This window comes from Aplidium turbinatum, chromosome 4 (assembly GCF_918807975.1).
Source record: "Aplidium turbinatum chromosome 4, kaAplTurb1.1, whole genome shotgun sequence".
In the NCBI taxonomy this organism is placed as follows: Eukaryota; Metazoa; Chordata; class Ascidiacea; order Aplousobranchia; family Polyclinidae; genus Aplidium; species Aplidium turbinatum.
The window spans coordinates 43743448-43760368 of record NC_137475.1 but is presented as its reverse complement, the minus strand read 5'-3'; the positions used below and the strand labels follow the sequence as shown (position 1 = coordinate 43760368).

Genomic DNA, 16921 nt, shown 5'->3' with positions numbered 1-16921 from the left:
TGCAGCAAAGAACAGGAGAGCAGGCGAAACAACAACCTCATATCTAGAATTGAAGCAATTGGATTCCATCGAAAACACAGCTTTACTTAGAAGAAAATCTGCGATTTCATATCATCTTTTGCATTTCAATAGTTGGTCACTTGATCAGCCTAGGATCAACACAGAGTAAACTGAAAGATAAAACATTTTGAGGCTTACCTTCAAAATTGTCGTCTCGTTCTGCCATCAACTCATCGTCCGAACAGATGTTCAAAACATTGACTAGCATCTCGGTTACTGAAGAAACAACAAAGCTATTAGAAGTTGCTTCTGTCGTTAACAAACTTGCTCCCAAGTACCGACTGCTTCTTTTGTGAAAGGTTACCGAGTTCATTCGACTTCTTCCAACAGATTATTATCAGCTGTGGGCTCCCCCATATGAGCTCCCTCCATTTTGCTCTGTTTTTTTGTTTTTGCTATTTGCTTTGCTCTGTTTTTTGCTTTTACATTCAACCGTATTTGGATGATGGTGATGATTTCAAATCAATAATTTTAAAATAAATGACTCTTAAAAGAAACCAAAAGCGGAAAACAATTTAAATTTCACTTCCATTCCAAACACGTCAGTAAAAGAAAATAACGTTTCAGTTTCCTGACATACGTTAAAGCCACCATGGTTAAAACCAACCTTTTTCACCCACAAAAGGTAGCGACCAAGTGAAGACATCCATGAAGTTAGGAAGCCAGTAAGGATGAGGTGAGCAGTTGAACTGACGGATATTCATCACGTTGTTTTCGTACTTGAGAACAGCAGCTGGGAGGACAGGGAGTCATATGTTACGTCAGCACAAAGCACACTATGACGCCTCAATGACACAATGAGGATAGGCTACGTTCTTCTCTGTAGTGCAGTGGTTCCCAACCGGGGTGCCGCGGCACCCTGGGGTGCCAATTGCAATGCTCAAGGGTGCCGCGAGATATTGCAATACTGCGGCCCATTCTTTGTTTTAACTTTAACCCGTTAAGTGCGGAATTTATTTATTTCTAACCGAGTTTCAGTGCGTAAGTTGCGCATCTCGCAGTTATTCCGGCTCCTTTCTGGAGGGTCACTTAGTGGGGAAGTCGCTGGGCTGGCAGTAAGCCTTCGTTTTTTCGCCCAGGAAAAACAGCGTGAAAGATATTGTGACTCGTTGCTGTTCTTTCCATAAAAACGTTTGAAACGCATCATTATTACCAGATTTCATAGTTTTATTTTGCGTTTCACGTGCACATTTCGCACAAAGTCAAATTGCAGTGATGGATTATTGGATTGTGTGACCCAGCACGATTATAAAATTGCACGATTGTTTGCGAACCATTGTAAACCGATGGTTGGGTCAAGGTCAATTGAAGGATTTGTATCGTTAGCAAAAAGGCAAAATAGTGATAATATAACAACACACTGTTTTCTTCATCGCGAAGTTCTTGTCGGAAAACATTAGGTTCAGACCTAAAAAAGTGTTAAACAAAGTTGTCGAAATGGTCAACTACATCAAAAGTACTGTAGACCACTTAAATCACGTCTATTTGCCAAGCTTTGTAAGGATATGGGAGCAAACTACAGTATGCAAATCTTCTGTTGCATACCGTCCCAAGTAAGATGGTTGTCGCGAGGAAAAGCATTGTCACGAGTATAGGATGCATGGGTTTCTCGGCAGTCGAGTGTAGCAAGAACTAGTGGTGCGGTACTGATGAGCCCAGCCTCATGGGCGAAACAAGTGTCTATCGCTGAGTTCTTGCTACACTCGACTGCCGAGAAACACATGTTTTTGGGAAAAGTCTTAATGGCTAGTGTGGAGGCTACACCGGTATGGTTACTCGCTCACACAATGCTCGCAATGCTCGCTGTTCTATAGTAAGTAGTCAGGTAGTGCTGACGCCAGGAAGATCGCTCCTTTTCAACTAGGCTACAGTATATGAGTTGAAGGATGAAATGCTCCTTTTTTCAGCCTTGAAAAGCAAAAGGAATTTTGTGAATTGCTTTGCGATTACAATTGGGTCTCCAAATTAGCGTATTTAGTAGACATCTTCGACCATTTAAATGACGTGAATGTGAGAATGCAGGGCAAAAATGAAACTCTCTTAACTTCAACCGATAAAATGAAAGCACTGAGAGAAAAACTGCAAATGTGGTCCTTAAAAGTGGAGAACGAAAACTTTGACATGCTTTCACATTTCTCTGAAATGAACAACAAAGAAGTTGTTTCATTATTATAACTCAGCACCTAAAATCATTGGAAGAAAAAATTTAGAAATATTTTACCCAGCTTGTCCACGGAAAATTACGCATGGGTGAGAAATCCACTTTTACTGGACTCTCATATTGTTTTGAATCTTAAAGAAGAAGAATTAATTGACATTCGCAACGATGGAAATTTTAAGCTTATGCACAAGCAGATGCCTCTCGATGAGTTCTGGAAAAAAAATTCAAAATAAATACCCTTGCGTTGGAAAGAAAGCTATCGTGCTTTTTCTGCAGTTTTCCACGTCATACCTAGGCTATGTGAGAGTGAATTTTCCGTATAAATGAACATAAAAACGAGAACGACTGCTTATAGTCGAGGAAGAAATGCGGGTGGCTTTATCGAATAGTGCTCCCAGATATTAAGGGACTTTCTGCAAGAAGTCAAGCCCAAATTTCACACTGACTTTTGAATAAATACATTTATTTAGCCTACACGCCTATACTGTATAACCGGTTCTGTGTTATTTCATACAGTTATTTGAAATACAGAAACCTCATAAAATTGATCCAGTTTTGCCAGGGTGCCGCAAACTATTTATCTCTTTGATAGGGTGCCGCAAGGTCAAAAAGGTTGGGAACCACTGTTGTAGTGACTCAGAATATTTAAAAATTGTAACCATTCCATTAATAAGCCATGGAAATACGTCTTAATTCTTGACAAAGTTAATTTAAATTCGATCAAAATTTGATTGAAGAGATCAACACCACACCAACCTTTGTTATTGTATACATCAAGATAATTTGGAGCGGAGAATATGGTAATCAGAGACGGAAACCCTGTTGTGGCACTCTTCTTGTACATCCGGTATCTGTTGTATTGCAACAAACAATCAAGATCTCACTCACTTACAACACCAGGTGCTCTAGCTGGATCTACGGGAAGCCTAAAGTACCGAGAAGTAGATTTAAAAAAAAAACTAGTGTTTTTGTATTAGCACAAATTTCTATGACGAACAATCAAGAGAAAAAGATTAACGAAAAAATAATGGAGGCCTTCCATTCACTGAGGATGACAATCATGAAAACATGACGAGGCGGTAAAGACAAAAAGTATGTCTGTGAAAACGAAGCTGTGTTATATTCGAACGCCATTGAGCCCTACACAAATAGAGAACAATTGAAGGGCACAAAAGCCCATGTACTTGGTGGCACTAATCTTGCGTAAGATCCATTTTCGTTTGGCAAATGGCACGCTTACGAAGTGAAATCGTTGCATTTTGAATAAATAACAAGCGAAAGAAATTCGTCAAAGTACATGACTCAGAGGAAACTGCGTTCGAAAATCTACCACTGCTACTACAAGCAGCATCAGCCTAAACAGGTCTTTTGTATCTACAGTACATATGAGAAAGAAAGAAATTTGCTTAGACTAAATTTTTTTCTAACACCTCGTTATATTTCAAAAAATACATTAGTTTCCACATAATTTCGAAATGTTTCCATTTCGAACACCCTTTAACTGCCACGGGCTCTTTAAAGAGCCCAAGCCCTAAAACAATACACACTTTTTGCAATAACCATAGCTCTGGTCTTTGTTTGCCAAACTGCATGGGTCTTACTTTTTTAGAACGAGGAAAACTTGTATTGCCTAAAAGTTGAAAAAAATTACTAGGTTTGTATTTGATCTTTTTCTGCAATTTTCAATCAATTACAGAAAATTTTTATTTTTTGTGCAAAGTGAAGTTTATGCGGCTCTTACTTCGCATAACGCATAAACATTACCCTGACAACGTCGCGTGGAAAGCTTGACACTTGCCTGACGTCTAGCGGTGACGTTTACCGCAGTTTAAAGGATTTTTTTCAGACATCTAAACGGAAACAAAAGAAGTAAAAAAACACAAAATTTTTGTAGTTTGTCAGAAATTTTAGTCATTATGGCATTTAAAAAAAAAAATACACAAAATTTGTAAACATATTGTAAAAGACTGTTGAAAATGCAACAACTTTCATGTTTTAATTTTTTTCTGGCAGTTACCGTTCTCAAAATGCAGCAGTTCAAAATCAAAGCCTTGCTCATGCTAAATTCTGAAAAATGCATCAAAAAAGCGTGGCAGTTAAAGGGTAACCGAGCGGTTGAAAGTCAACCCAGCACAGGAAAGCATAATGATATTTGATTACCAACCGCTCTAAACAAACATCTCACCCCGAATCTTGCGCTTCGTGGGCTCGGATTAAAGAGAGCAATGTGTTATTCTGTAGAAACTCACAAACTGCTTGATAACTGAAAAACAAAGACATCTAGTAAAAAGGCTAGCCTATCAGAGTGACTTTGGTGATATACTAAAAACAATACGTAGCGTTTGAGTATGCATGCGTGATATATGGTGTATCACTCCGGCGGCTTCAACCTCTTAGAAGCTTTTATATAGTGTCTAACTCAAAAGTTGCATTCTTGTGCAAGTCAAACCGGTTTGAGCGTTGGGCAGAAAATTGAAGAAAACTCATTGTTTGGTGATTTACCTGTAAAAATAGGAACACCCTCGTACTGTGTTGTGAGAGAAATGTTCGTTGCTGCGCTCGTTTCCAAACTCTTCGAGAGGGTCTGACCACAAAAGGTCGCACATGGGTCCGAATGCGGGAGGTTCACGAAACCTGTCCAGCTGAAACACAAAAGTGAAGAGTGAGAAATTAGAAACGCCCAGGTATGAACTACAGTTCTTATTACTACATTGTGATCATTGCAATTCCTTGATGTGTCTACAATACATAAACTTGAATCTTTTACAAGACTACAAACTTTCTTATACATAAATGTCCCATTTACTGTAGTAACATTGTTGCAAAAGGCACAGAGGGTATTTTTGGGGCTGGGTTGATTACTGGGGCTCGTAAACTTTCTAAGGGGGCCGGTAACTTAAAGAAGCCACAGCACATTTGTCAGAAGGGTCTTGATTTGACGCTTCCATCTACAGAGCACTGAATGGAGTGCACATGGCATAGCAGCAATGGACGAAGCTACCTCAACCTAGTTTTCAACAATCTACCTGGACGTTACAAGTTATCTCTCATGCGAAAAACCAAATATCGCATTGTCATGCATTACTTGTGCAGCTTCCACATTTAATGGGTGCTCGCTTTGCTGGGTTGTCACTTGCAAAGCGCGCGCTTATTACGGCAACGGCCATAAATTGAAATAGTTTTTATATTAGCACCACAGTTTTCACATTTCAAGTATTAAAATATTTCTAGCAATAAGTGGGGTGCCACAGATGACATGTAAAACTTTACAAAAGCGGTGGAAAAACGAAGTTCGCCAACTAATATCAAAGCGACAAGTTATAAGTACCGCCACACTGAGTGACGTATGTGATACATATCTGCGATGTTATTTCGTCTATGTCACGTTTCCGCAGTTCCTTTCATAAGCGGTTGTCACTCCCATTCAACCAACAAAATATTACGCTCCTGGGCTATCTGTGCTAAATTAATCTTACGCGAAATATTTAATTCAGTGTTTCAACGGCGGTTAACAAATACATGCAGCAAGGGTAGTGTATGTCGGCAGCAGGCCTTCACGACCATGCACAACACCGCCGAGCGAAGTTGCCATTTTACATGGAAAAAACATTTTCAATGTCACCAAACGTTGAAACAACACAAAAATAGTAACTTCTTCTGGCTGGGTTGCTGCATACTACGGTCACACTCTACCACAGAGTTTCTTAACTAGAAGTACGTGTATCCTTTGGGGGTACTAAGCACAAAAGTAGGGGGTACCAAGCACAAAAGTAGGGGGTACCAAGCACAAAAGTAGTGGGTACGAATATGAAGAAAGCAACTGCCAATAAATCCTAATTCATTATGAGTATTTATTTACCAGAACAGAATTGTTCTAAACTTCATAATCCAATTACCTTTCCTAAGTAATACACATGTGGACAAGGGGTGCGAGAAAATGTCACGCAATCTCATGGGGTACGAACACAAAAAAGGTTAAGAAACTCTGTTCTACGGTAAAAAACGAAGGTCTACGTTCGTATGCTTACAGTGTACGAATTAAGCGCCAGTCACAAACAGCACAGACTTACATTTCTTATGTCTTCTAGATTGTGTAACTCAGGAGACAAACCCCCATGAACACATAAAAACTGCTGATTCATGAGCGCCGCAAGTGGTAGACAGTCAAACCCATTCATACAAGCTTCGTATACTTGTTCGCTGTACTTTATTTTACCTATAACATAAATAACGTAACAATTAACACAAAATAAAAAACAAAAAAAAATAAAACCTTTTTTTGTTGTTCGGCTACAACCAATCCAAACAAAGTTCGCAGTTTAATACCTTGAAGAGCATCGTAACTGTGCTTGGTTTTTCAATGATATCACTCACGATAGTGTAAAAGAGCAAGCTATTGTCTAAAAAAGTAGCAAAAGCTATTGAGTTGAAACGTCCACTGCAGTTATGGAGCTCAGTACAAGTCCGTTGAAGATTAAATTTAAATGTCAAATTTTGAAAAGGCAACCACAACCCGACTACATGTTGTTTGAAAGCTGCTTTATCCTCCGCACGATAAAGATGATTTATCTCGGCATTATTTTCTCAGGGTCAACGATATGGCACAATACTTACATTGGCACAATACTTACATTGGCACAATACTTACATTTGGCACAACGCTTACATTGGCACACTGCTTACATTGGCACACCAACATCATTGGCACACTGCTTACATTGGCACAATACTTACATTCTTGTTTAAAAGTGAAATATTCTGTAAGATGGCGACATTCATGGTTCCCACGCAACAAATGTAAAGTATCAGGATAGAGGATTTTTAATGACCACAGGTACAAGACGCACTGTAAAGAAAATGTTTTAAAACAAAAAAGTTGCAGCAAAAGCATAAACATTAGTGATCGCACCAGCCCACAAACCTACATTGGTCAATCTCAGATTTAAATTACGAATCCTCAATGGTCATTACTATTCTTATGAATTCTGAAACGTTTGAGTGTCAATCACGATTGTTATGTGTTCTGGCAGTAGTTGTAAGGTTCATCTGATGAATACGAAAGTAAAAGCAAAAGCATACAAGTTGTTTTATTGCTTCGCTAATGTTTCGCGCACCATGGAACTGAGCTTCTTCAGAGCGAATAACCCAAAAATAAAATTTACGAAGTTATATACTGCAGTGCGGTTGCAGGCAAGAGAAAAAATATTGCATTTCAGAAATTTTCACTTTCGTATTCATCAGATGAACGCAGCAACTACAGCCAAGAAAGATTATCCTCATTAAATAAATAAAATATGACCATAGCTTTATATAATAATATATTGCAGCAACTACCTGAATAGCAATGTCACCCATCCCTTCTTCGGTAGATGAAATAAATGAAATGATAGCATTGTGATGCAGGTAAGCTATCGCTAGGGCAAGTTTTTTACTACGTTTTCTATGTCGACAGTCTGTTTATCCTTACTTACTTCATTTTTATTATATGTCTAAAAATACAACACTTAAAAACCAAAAAAATTTGACTGGAAATTTAAAAAAAAATTGACTTTATTGACCTAACAAAAGTTTGACTGATTGAATCATTGTTTTTTGTGTTTTGTATTTAAAAAAAGTTGCATCAACAAAAAAAATTAAATCAGCAAAAAAACATATTAAGCTAGTCTGAAGGCTATGTAAGCAGGTAACCAACTCCACAATCATAAATGAATATCACGTTCACCAAGAACAAACGTTCAAAGGTAACATAGTGTTACAATGTACCACATTTTCGGCGTAAAAGTTTCTGTTCTTGCCCAGAAGTTTGCAAAGCACCGAAAAACTTCTTACAGAACGCACACAAGGAACAAAAAGCTGTTAAAGTATCAGGTTTTCTCAGCATTTAATAGAACATATGGACTGGACGTGGCAACTACATAAAATTGAAAAATTGACTTAACTATAAAAATTGACTTTTCTTGACCTATCAAATTAAGAAGTTGAAACCTAGAGCTTGTGTCCAGAACTTTTACTTAAAGTCATCCCGCAATAACTTACTAAAAAAAAACTTGACTTTATTGACTTTACTTGCCCTTATCACAATTGTGCCAATCTTTTATTGCACCCACAACAGCAAAGAACAGCCACACTATCTACAAAGTATAAAACAATGATTCACCTCGATGCTATAATAACCCCGGTCAACGTAATCACCTAAAAATAGATAATTTGTCGAATCTGGATGTCCACCAACATCAAATAACTTCATTAAGTCAAAGAACTGTCCATGAATGTCTCCACAAACTGCAACGAAAAAACACATTTTACATTTGGTGTTCCAACTGCAAAATTATTATTGTATTGTTACTCAATATTTAATAATTGTGCAGACATGTTATCTAAAACATGTCGTGCCAACGAGGATTTGCACACCCCTGCAATAGCCTACTGCAGGCGTAGTCAATTTATTTAGAGAAGTGTAGCGCGTGTTTGGTTTGGCTTAGGGTTGTTGTTTGTTGTTAGGGTCTGGCTTACAAGAGGAAGAGATCCTATATCCCACTTCTCTGTCCGTCTTTGTAGCGTGCAAGAGCAAGGCCGCTTTAACACGTCACTCTATTGAACCGAACCTAATACAAACGCGAATATAAACAGCAAGATAAATGCACAAATACCTGTGAAAATAATTAACATACACATTAATAACATATCTTCATATAGGTTTGAGCCATGGCGGGTTTGAGCAGACAGTTGGCAACATCAGTCAATACCAGGGGTTCTTAACCAGGGGTGCGAGTCCAGTGCCTAAGCGGTGCAGGGATGCTGAATTATCAAGGTTTGTTATAATAGCACGTACGAAGCAAAGTTGTTTTACCAGGTTTCAACAAAAATTTCGAACTGTAGGCGACTATTACTTTTCAGCTAATCCTAGGAGGGGTGCGAGAACTGGTTGGTAATTTCAAGGTGGTGCCGACAAGGCAAAAGGTTTAAGAACCGCTGGTCTATACAGTTACCAGGATTACGCTGTTTACACAATTCGAACGACTCGAAGGCTACAACAGCGCAGAAAACGTTTCAGGTGACAATATTCTTGCATCTCTTTCGGATGAACATTCCCCAACCAGCAAATCAATTACGTACTTAAGGCTTCTTTAAAGTTTTACAACAATAAAAAATGCAAAAATATTTGTAAGTAGACAAATCATTACAACCTTATCAACATTTGTAATCTATTGAAACTCGATGCCTGCCAGTGGCAGTGAGTTCACACCGAGTTCGTGTCAAATTATTGGAAAAACTGTTAAAAAGAAACGAAAAACAAGTTTATGAACGACAGTGATTGCTGGTAATCGCTACATCGACTGTCAACGATGGTGGGTTGTCAATATTTTTTTTCTGCTTTACAGGACATAAGACATTTAACATTGCTTCAACGTAGGCAAACATCAAATCGACCTATAGGGCACTGTTGAATGTTTAAGCAGCCTCTGCTATCCATGCCGTAACTTAGTCTTGCTTTGAATTAATTAAACGTGCGTAGACGTTGAAACAACGTCAATTCAAACTGATTTACATGGCTTTCATTGTCAGACTTTGAGAGAGGTCGTGTACCTTACGCCGTCCGTCGCATAACTCCTGATTAACGTGATTTGTGCTTGAAGCGGCAAGCTCATTTGTAAAGAATGAATGAGACAACAATACCTTGGCAAGAGGTCGCTTTTGGTGAAACATTGCAGGGCAAAAGCTTCGGTTTTTACGATGTGTTGATTGATAACAAGGAACGTTTTGTGTTGGTTTGACGTTGTCCAACAACAAAACAATGCAAGCTAGCCAGATTGAGGTTGATAAACATCAATCAGCCTCAAATTATTGGACAGGTGACACAAGAAACAGCAGCATACTGAAATCGAAAACTTGGAAGTATCGCTGCAAATACGCTACATTGAGGCGAGATGACAAATGATATCAAATAGATTCATTTCGGCTTTTGTCGTCAATTTGCTCTTTAGAAGGCTCGGAAAACGAAGTAAGTTTGTGATTTCACGCAGTGGCATTGTGCAATGTGCATTGAGTACTTTGTGCCAGCGTTTAACTTTTTCAGCTGGCTAGAAAATTCCTTGGGCGAAACCGAACCACTTTAAAAGTGACAAGTAGTAGTCTAAAATTAAATGATGAACAGTTTGCCTGATTTTTTCGCAATTTGTACAGATTGGTGTGTTTTGATAACCCCATCGGTAAAGAGTGGTAGCAGTTCGGGCATGACAGGATACAATTCTATTATAACTGATCCATTCCTTTCTGTTGCATGTCGAGAAATCTGAGAGGGGTAACGTTGGATCACGATAATGTCTCCACCATATGGACGATTTTTTGTCGAATATTCTTTCCATTTATGATTTAGATCATAGTTCTTGGTTGTAAAAAGGATGACGTGATTTTATTAGGTGGAGTAAGTAACAAGTGACCGACTTCAGAATTAGGTGTCACAATCGTAAACCATGCGTCGGGGGTCGCGCTTGAACCGCGGCCGTATTACCCTTGCGCAGGTGGTAAGTTGAGGCGGGCGACAACGTATTCGTCCCCTGAAAATATCGAGATAAACGTGTTGTTCAGAGGACGATTATCAGGTAGTTGAAACTACGATTTGGCTGCCTGGGCATCGAAACAAGGTGCCATTGAAATCAGAACGGGGCTCAAACCCGGTTGGCTGGGAACTTCATTAATTATTCACAACGCCACATTCTCCGACCAATTGTTATTAGAATCCTTTTAAGACTATTCACGCATTCAAGCAACATCTAGTGATTAAGAATATAAATTTACAAACGCTCCCATCAACTTGTTTAAAAATTATATACTTTCGAAAACTTGTCAGTTAAACCTGTAAAAATTGCCCTAGGTCCGAACTCCGAACTCACAATGCTGTTTTGTTTTCAAAGAATTTCACGAGTTTGTTTCAGATGATGCACATAGAGATTGAAGTTGAACAACAGGATGGTGGTTTCATGAACCAAGTTGAAACTAGCAATGACAATACATCGGCTATCGAATCACCGCAGGCGTCTGCCGGCTTGGAGATAGACATGTTCGTTGTTCGTTTATGAAGACTACAACTGGCGGTGATGACGGCGGTCTACAAGAAAAGCAGGACACAGACCCCAGGGGTGTTCTAACGATTCTTATTCTCCGCAGAATCTACACCTAGGGTCGGCCGCCAAGAAGATGAGGGCACGGCGTGTGGATCGATCTGTTGGGGGGTCTACATCACTGGTTAGATTCGCTTGGGCTTCGGCTAGTTCGTTCTCAGCAAGCTGCAGTAGCTAGGAACCCAGATAATGTTCAAACGCTTGTTGGTAGCAAGAGACGATGCAATTTGTTGTAGGGCATTGATGGATCATGTGGTTGTGGCAGTCGCCGAAACGTTTCTTGAATCTGAATCACAATGTAGCTTAATTTTGTTGCACCATGTAGCAGTTGTAGCTTAATTTTTATTTCAGAGAAGAATTGCTCTCTTTCTTCATTCAGGAATGCCTACTTAGTTTATCTTTAAAATGTTGTAGAAATTTTATTGACATGAACTCGTTACTCACATACATGTAACTCCGACCAAAAGAAACACATTGCGGTGTATTGACATTACTTCAACGCATGGCAACGTGAGAGCAATATATTTGAACCCGCCACATTTGTTCACACTGAAGTAACTGTGCAAGCAGTTTTCTGGCACCACCAAAACAAATTTGCTTTTCACTGAAGACATAAAAGCGTTGAAGAGGTCTATTTACACTAAATTTAGCAGTGAATACAGGTTTACACATCCACGAAACGCCCTCAAATGCTTATTTATTGTCAAAAAGTTCTATCAAACGTAGTTTCCTTTAAATACCGCGAAAGTGTAACAAACTTACACACAGATGTGTGGAGAACAAACACGTTGCGGGCTCAAACAAACACTTTAACATAATTTATTTCACAATTGCTTTGTTTTTCCATATCGTACTTGGTTCCTATTACGCGATTTTTGCACTTTGCAGTGATTTCACTTTAACATGTTTATTGCTATTAACTGGTATTCGGTGCGTTTCAATTGCCAATCTTCAGCTCATTGGTTAAATATCAAGTCAAAGAATGGACTTTAAATTTGACCACACGATGTGCAGACGTAAATTGTTGCCAAGATATTTAGCTGAAACACATCAAGCGTGGGAACAAACGGTTTGAAAACTGATAAGACGCTTTATATGAAACATCGTAGAAACGTATACAATTGATTCCATCTCCGTTCCCTGTCCTGCATAAGTGATGAAATTGAAAAACACATTCTCCTGCATTGACATTTCTCAAAGCAGAAAAAGTACTAATCCTTGAAAGTTCAAACCTTTGTGCTGCTAGATCACCACCATGCAAATCAACTGACAGGAGTTATCGAACATTATCAAAGAAGAAGATAAACGGCGCATGAATGACAGATACACTTGAACCAGCAAGCTTCAACACAGCTAATACTATGCTTATATCTAAGGTGTTCCACATTTTATTATCCCAATGTGCAAGAGCAAAATAGTGCTTGCTCAACCCGAACAAAAGACATAGCCTACAATATAGAAACTATAATTTTTTTAAAACACTTGATCATTGCAGTCAAAGTCAGGAACGTGATAGAGACCAACAGAAGAACTTGTTTGAGTCTCCAAAGACAAAGCAACTATTCTGTAAATCAAAACCTCACATTGCTGTGAACTATCACAAATATGCTTATTATCAGCATATTGTTTCCTGACGGCATCAAATAAACGTAAATTCCCACATCATAATGGCACGATGAAACCTCAGCTAGCAAATCAGGCCTTTTTTACATCGATTCAACGTCGTCCGACTGACTTGATGACTAGAAAATAGTTGCGTGCCATAAACGACGGTTGTGCAATAAAAACAACAAGCCGACCAGCGAGCAAACATATTGACCGTGAAATGACAAAAGATATTTCTTTTGTTCAAGCCTTTCATGATGTGTAACCACAAAGTCTCGATGCTCGCGTTCAATTAAAACTGTTGTGAAAAACCCGGCGGGTTGGGATTGGTGAACTATTAAATAGATGGTTGAGGTATGCTGGCTAGAGAATGCTAAACGTGTTTACAACTCCAAACCACAACATGAATGTGCAAGCAGAACAAATATTGAAGCATCATGCCAGCCATGAAAGGTTCATTGGCATCAGGAAATTCAAAAGCATTATTTTGAGAAAAATCAATGCCCATGTTTTGAAGGCTCAAGTTACAGTGGCACATGGATGTTTCAGTTGCGGGAAGGTTGTTCTGTTTATATCAAAGAGAATTTTCCGGGTTTTGATTTGTCTAATACACGCTCACCTCGTGTATGCAACTTGTTTACTTACAAATTATCATTATACCATCAATTCAATCAATGCTGGTTCGAAAGTAACTTCAAGTTCAATCAACGTTTTGATATACTGTATAATAAATAAGATATAATTGGCTTGGTAAATGGACCAGTGTTAGCAACACCTTCACCAAAACTGACTATACAAGCTCTCCCTAAATTATAAACAGACATAACTAAGCAACAACACTACATTTAACATTATAAAAACAAAAAACGACAAGCGAACGTTTTCGGCTAGTCATATAGCCCTTTTCAAGCCTATAAGAAAAAATACATTATTAAAAGAAATGCTTAAGAATCATATAGTATCACAGCAAAAATATGGTCAAATCTAAACATTTGAGAAACTGCCTCGCTCAAACAAAATGATAACTGAAAATTACACAGCACAAAATTATTGAGAACTTTCCACAAGAACTGAATCGAAAACACAAGCTTTCCCGAATTTCGATTCTTGTTCTGGCCTTCAGTAAGCACCACATTGAGAACTTGCAACACAATGCTAGATTTAGTGTAAGAGGCGGAGGAGGGAAAACGGTTGACAAAGTTTGCATCCATAACAGTCTGTCATTACAGTAATTTGCATTGCAAAACGCATTATATACTTCCGCTTTTAATTGTAAATAGAAAAAAAGCAATTCAATGTAAGCCTAATTGTACCGTTACACGCTAGTGACACAACCAATTTTGTAAACATCGCCGTAATAGCAACCAAACCAATGCATGGCATCTACTCAAGCTCAATATTAAAGCTGCTCAAGAGCTCATTTATCCACCTACTATTAACTAATGGCATAATATGCTCAAAATTAAAAAGCACCAAATACAACAACAAGACAAGTGATGCACCAGCAATCAACATGCCTGGGATTCAGGCAATGATTTTTATGCATTCACAGGACTCCGTACTAGCAGAAAATGTCTCACCAGTGACAGGAGCATCAATATTTATCATTGTGTTTTCCTTTCGGAGCAAATCTGAACCATCGTTGATGATTTTAAGTGCAACCTGTAAAAAAAGGGGATTGTATGTATAAAAGAAGCACAAAGTGACATGACATCTGAAAACTAAACGCTTATGGTACGCAAGAGGATGCATATACAGTACACTTATACAGTATTATATTTTAAAGGCATAATCATATGTATATAAAAAATTGAAAATATGATCAAGTGCCTGCCTCGAGTAATAATGTTGAGTGAGTTTATATGAAACAGACAACCACAGCAACTTACATCCTCTTCCACTCTGCCTTCCTGCACAAAATGCTGCTTTAAAGTATCCATCTTTGGCTTTCCTTTCTCATCAAAAACCTCTTTTGAGGAAAGCTTGTGACTGGGAGGAAAAGGAACATCTAGAAAAATAAAATAAAACTTTTAAGTCCTTGATAATGTTGCAATCCAAAATGCTGCATAATGTTTACCAGTAGCTATGCAGCTGTTCTTTAGATCACTTTTTGTTGGTATAATTATCATTATAAGAACAAGATATTGATTCAAAGTTTGAAAAACAACAGGTAAAAATGAGGTATTTGAAGTTGTCAGCTCAACACAAAATTCAATCTTTAAGGTCGGTAGATTGGACCTATAAAATGAATCATTTAGTCTACTTAACAACACTCATATCAGAATGCAATGCAGTACTGGTAATGGAAAGAATCGCTGCAATGGAATCATTATAATATATACATTTTAAACAAAATTATTTCACCATATCACAATTTAAAAAATTGTCATATAAATTGACGTTGTTTCAAAAGTTCAATAAATGGAAAGTAGCTATTGTTCCTACAAAATCTTCACATCATGGCATGATTTTTGTGATAGGTTCACACATCAACAATTATTGTGCATGCCATTCACACTTGCACTTTTTGCGAAAACGACGGTATAATCAAGTGCTACCTAACAAATACAAGAACAAATTTTATAATACAAAAACCTTCACAACTTACCATAGGCCTATTGAAGTTGGTACCAACAGACTAAACAATGTAAGTCTAGTGCCAGCAAAACTCATTGCAAAAATATTTTTAGTTTATTCTGGTGCAAAAAAAATTGAAACATATTGTTAGGTTGACCATCATCTTAATTTTTCATATTTACTCAGAATTGTGAATGCATCACCTTCAGCATCGATCACTTGAATATATTTACAATGCAAGTTTTACCACAAAAATTCAAACTAACATCCACACCAGTCATAATAGGTTGTCTAATGTCTATGGTACAATATTTTCAAACAACTTACTTGCTACACATCTCTCCTTTGTGGGCAGTTTTACTGTTTTATCATTAGACATTCTAATTTTAACTGAAAAACAACAAATTAATTATAACAATCAACAAAATCCTAAAAATAAAAACACAGTGTCATATTTCACAATTAGCTTTTTTTGCAATAAAACAACATTACCGGTACCGGATAAAAAAGTTTAGAACCACAAACCCTCATTTTCAAATTCAAAACGATTGTTTTATTTAAAAGGAATTTCAGGCTTGATGACTGCAAAGTGCAAATCTTTATGAAGTGGTTCAAATGAGAGGGAGATTTTTTTTTTATTAACAATGACATCTACAGCATCAACGATATCAACCTGCATAGCACAATCTGTATCCCACCATATCCGAATGCAGCAATGCCATGATAACTTCTTACCCACATGACAAAGTGGCATAATAACTTCAACCTGAATGCCATACAACTGGGTCATTTTTTGTGTCAGTTGTGCTGTTTAGTGGTATGACTTACAGTGCTGGGACAGCACAATTAAATCTCTTAACTCTTGCCTATGTATTTAAGCAAAGTTAAATCATATATATAGGCTATAAGCACAAATAATTTTTATAGACACACCATGCCAGAATTTTATTTTCATGTATAATTAAAATACTTTCAGGGGCTGCTGGCATACTCTAAGTATAGCATATATCTGGCTTCTGTTAAATAATAAATTTTACTTTAATATCAAAGTCAATGGAAAAACTGCCTTCTCCCTTTGTATATCATACCGTATGAGGTGTGCAATTGTGCAACCAAATGACCCTACTACTACCTCTGAACTTACAGTTAAATGTTTAAAATTTTATGAATGCAAAAGTTTATTTATCCCTCATTCGTTCATTTTATTTTTTGCCATTAACGTGTGAGGGATGAAAAAGATACTACTAATTACAATACTGTAGTCGATAGCCTAGCCTATACAGTACACTTTCCAGCACGTTAATGAACGGGAAAAGGTGGCAAAACCTTGAAAGGTATAATGAAGAATTATCCAAATTTAGCTATAAACAATCTTGTCGTTGAACTGCTTCACCTT

At 37.7% G+C, this 16921-nt stretch overlaps 1 protein-coding gene across 2 annotated transcripts in view; it reads right to left on the bottom strand.

Moving 5' to 3' along the window:
- LOC145769625 (protein phosphatase 3 catalytic subunit alpha-like) overlaps window positions 1–15956 on the bottom strand; it is a 28248-nt gene extending 12292 nt beyond the window's left edge. For both annotated transcript variants that reach the window (XM_082581295.1, XM_082581294.1), the window contains exons 1-11: window positions 15853–15956; window positions 14838–14956; window positions 14529–14610; window positions 8379–8503; window positions 6956–7067; window positions 6292–6437; window positions 4724–4863; window positions 4407–4484; window positions 2978–3072; window positions 668–793; window positions 199–276 (exon numbers count right to left, since the gene is read on the bottom strand). In XM_082581295.1, coding sequence (XP_082437421.1) covers window positions 199–276; window positions 668–793; window positions 2978–3072; window positions 4407–4484; window positions 4724–4863; window positions 6292–6437; window positions 6956–7067; window positions 8379–8503; window positions 14529–14610; window positions 14838–14956; window positions 15853–15904 — 1153 coding nt within the window. In that variant the 5' untranslated portion in view covers window positions 15905–15956. The remainder of the gene's footprint in view (window positions 1–198; window positions 277–667; window positions 794–2977; window positions 3073–4406; window positions 4485–4723; window positions 4864–6291; window positions 6438–6955; window positions 7068–8378; window positions 8504–14528; window positions 14611–14837; window positions 14957–15852) is intronic.
- Between the last annotated feature and the right edge of the window lie 965 nt (window positions 15957–16921).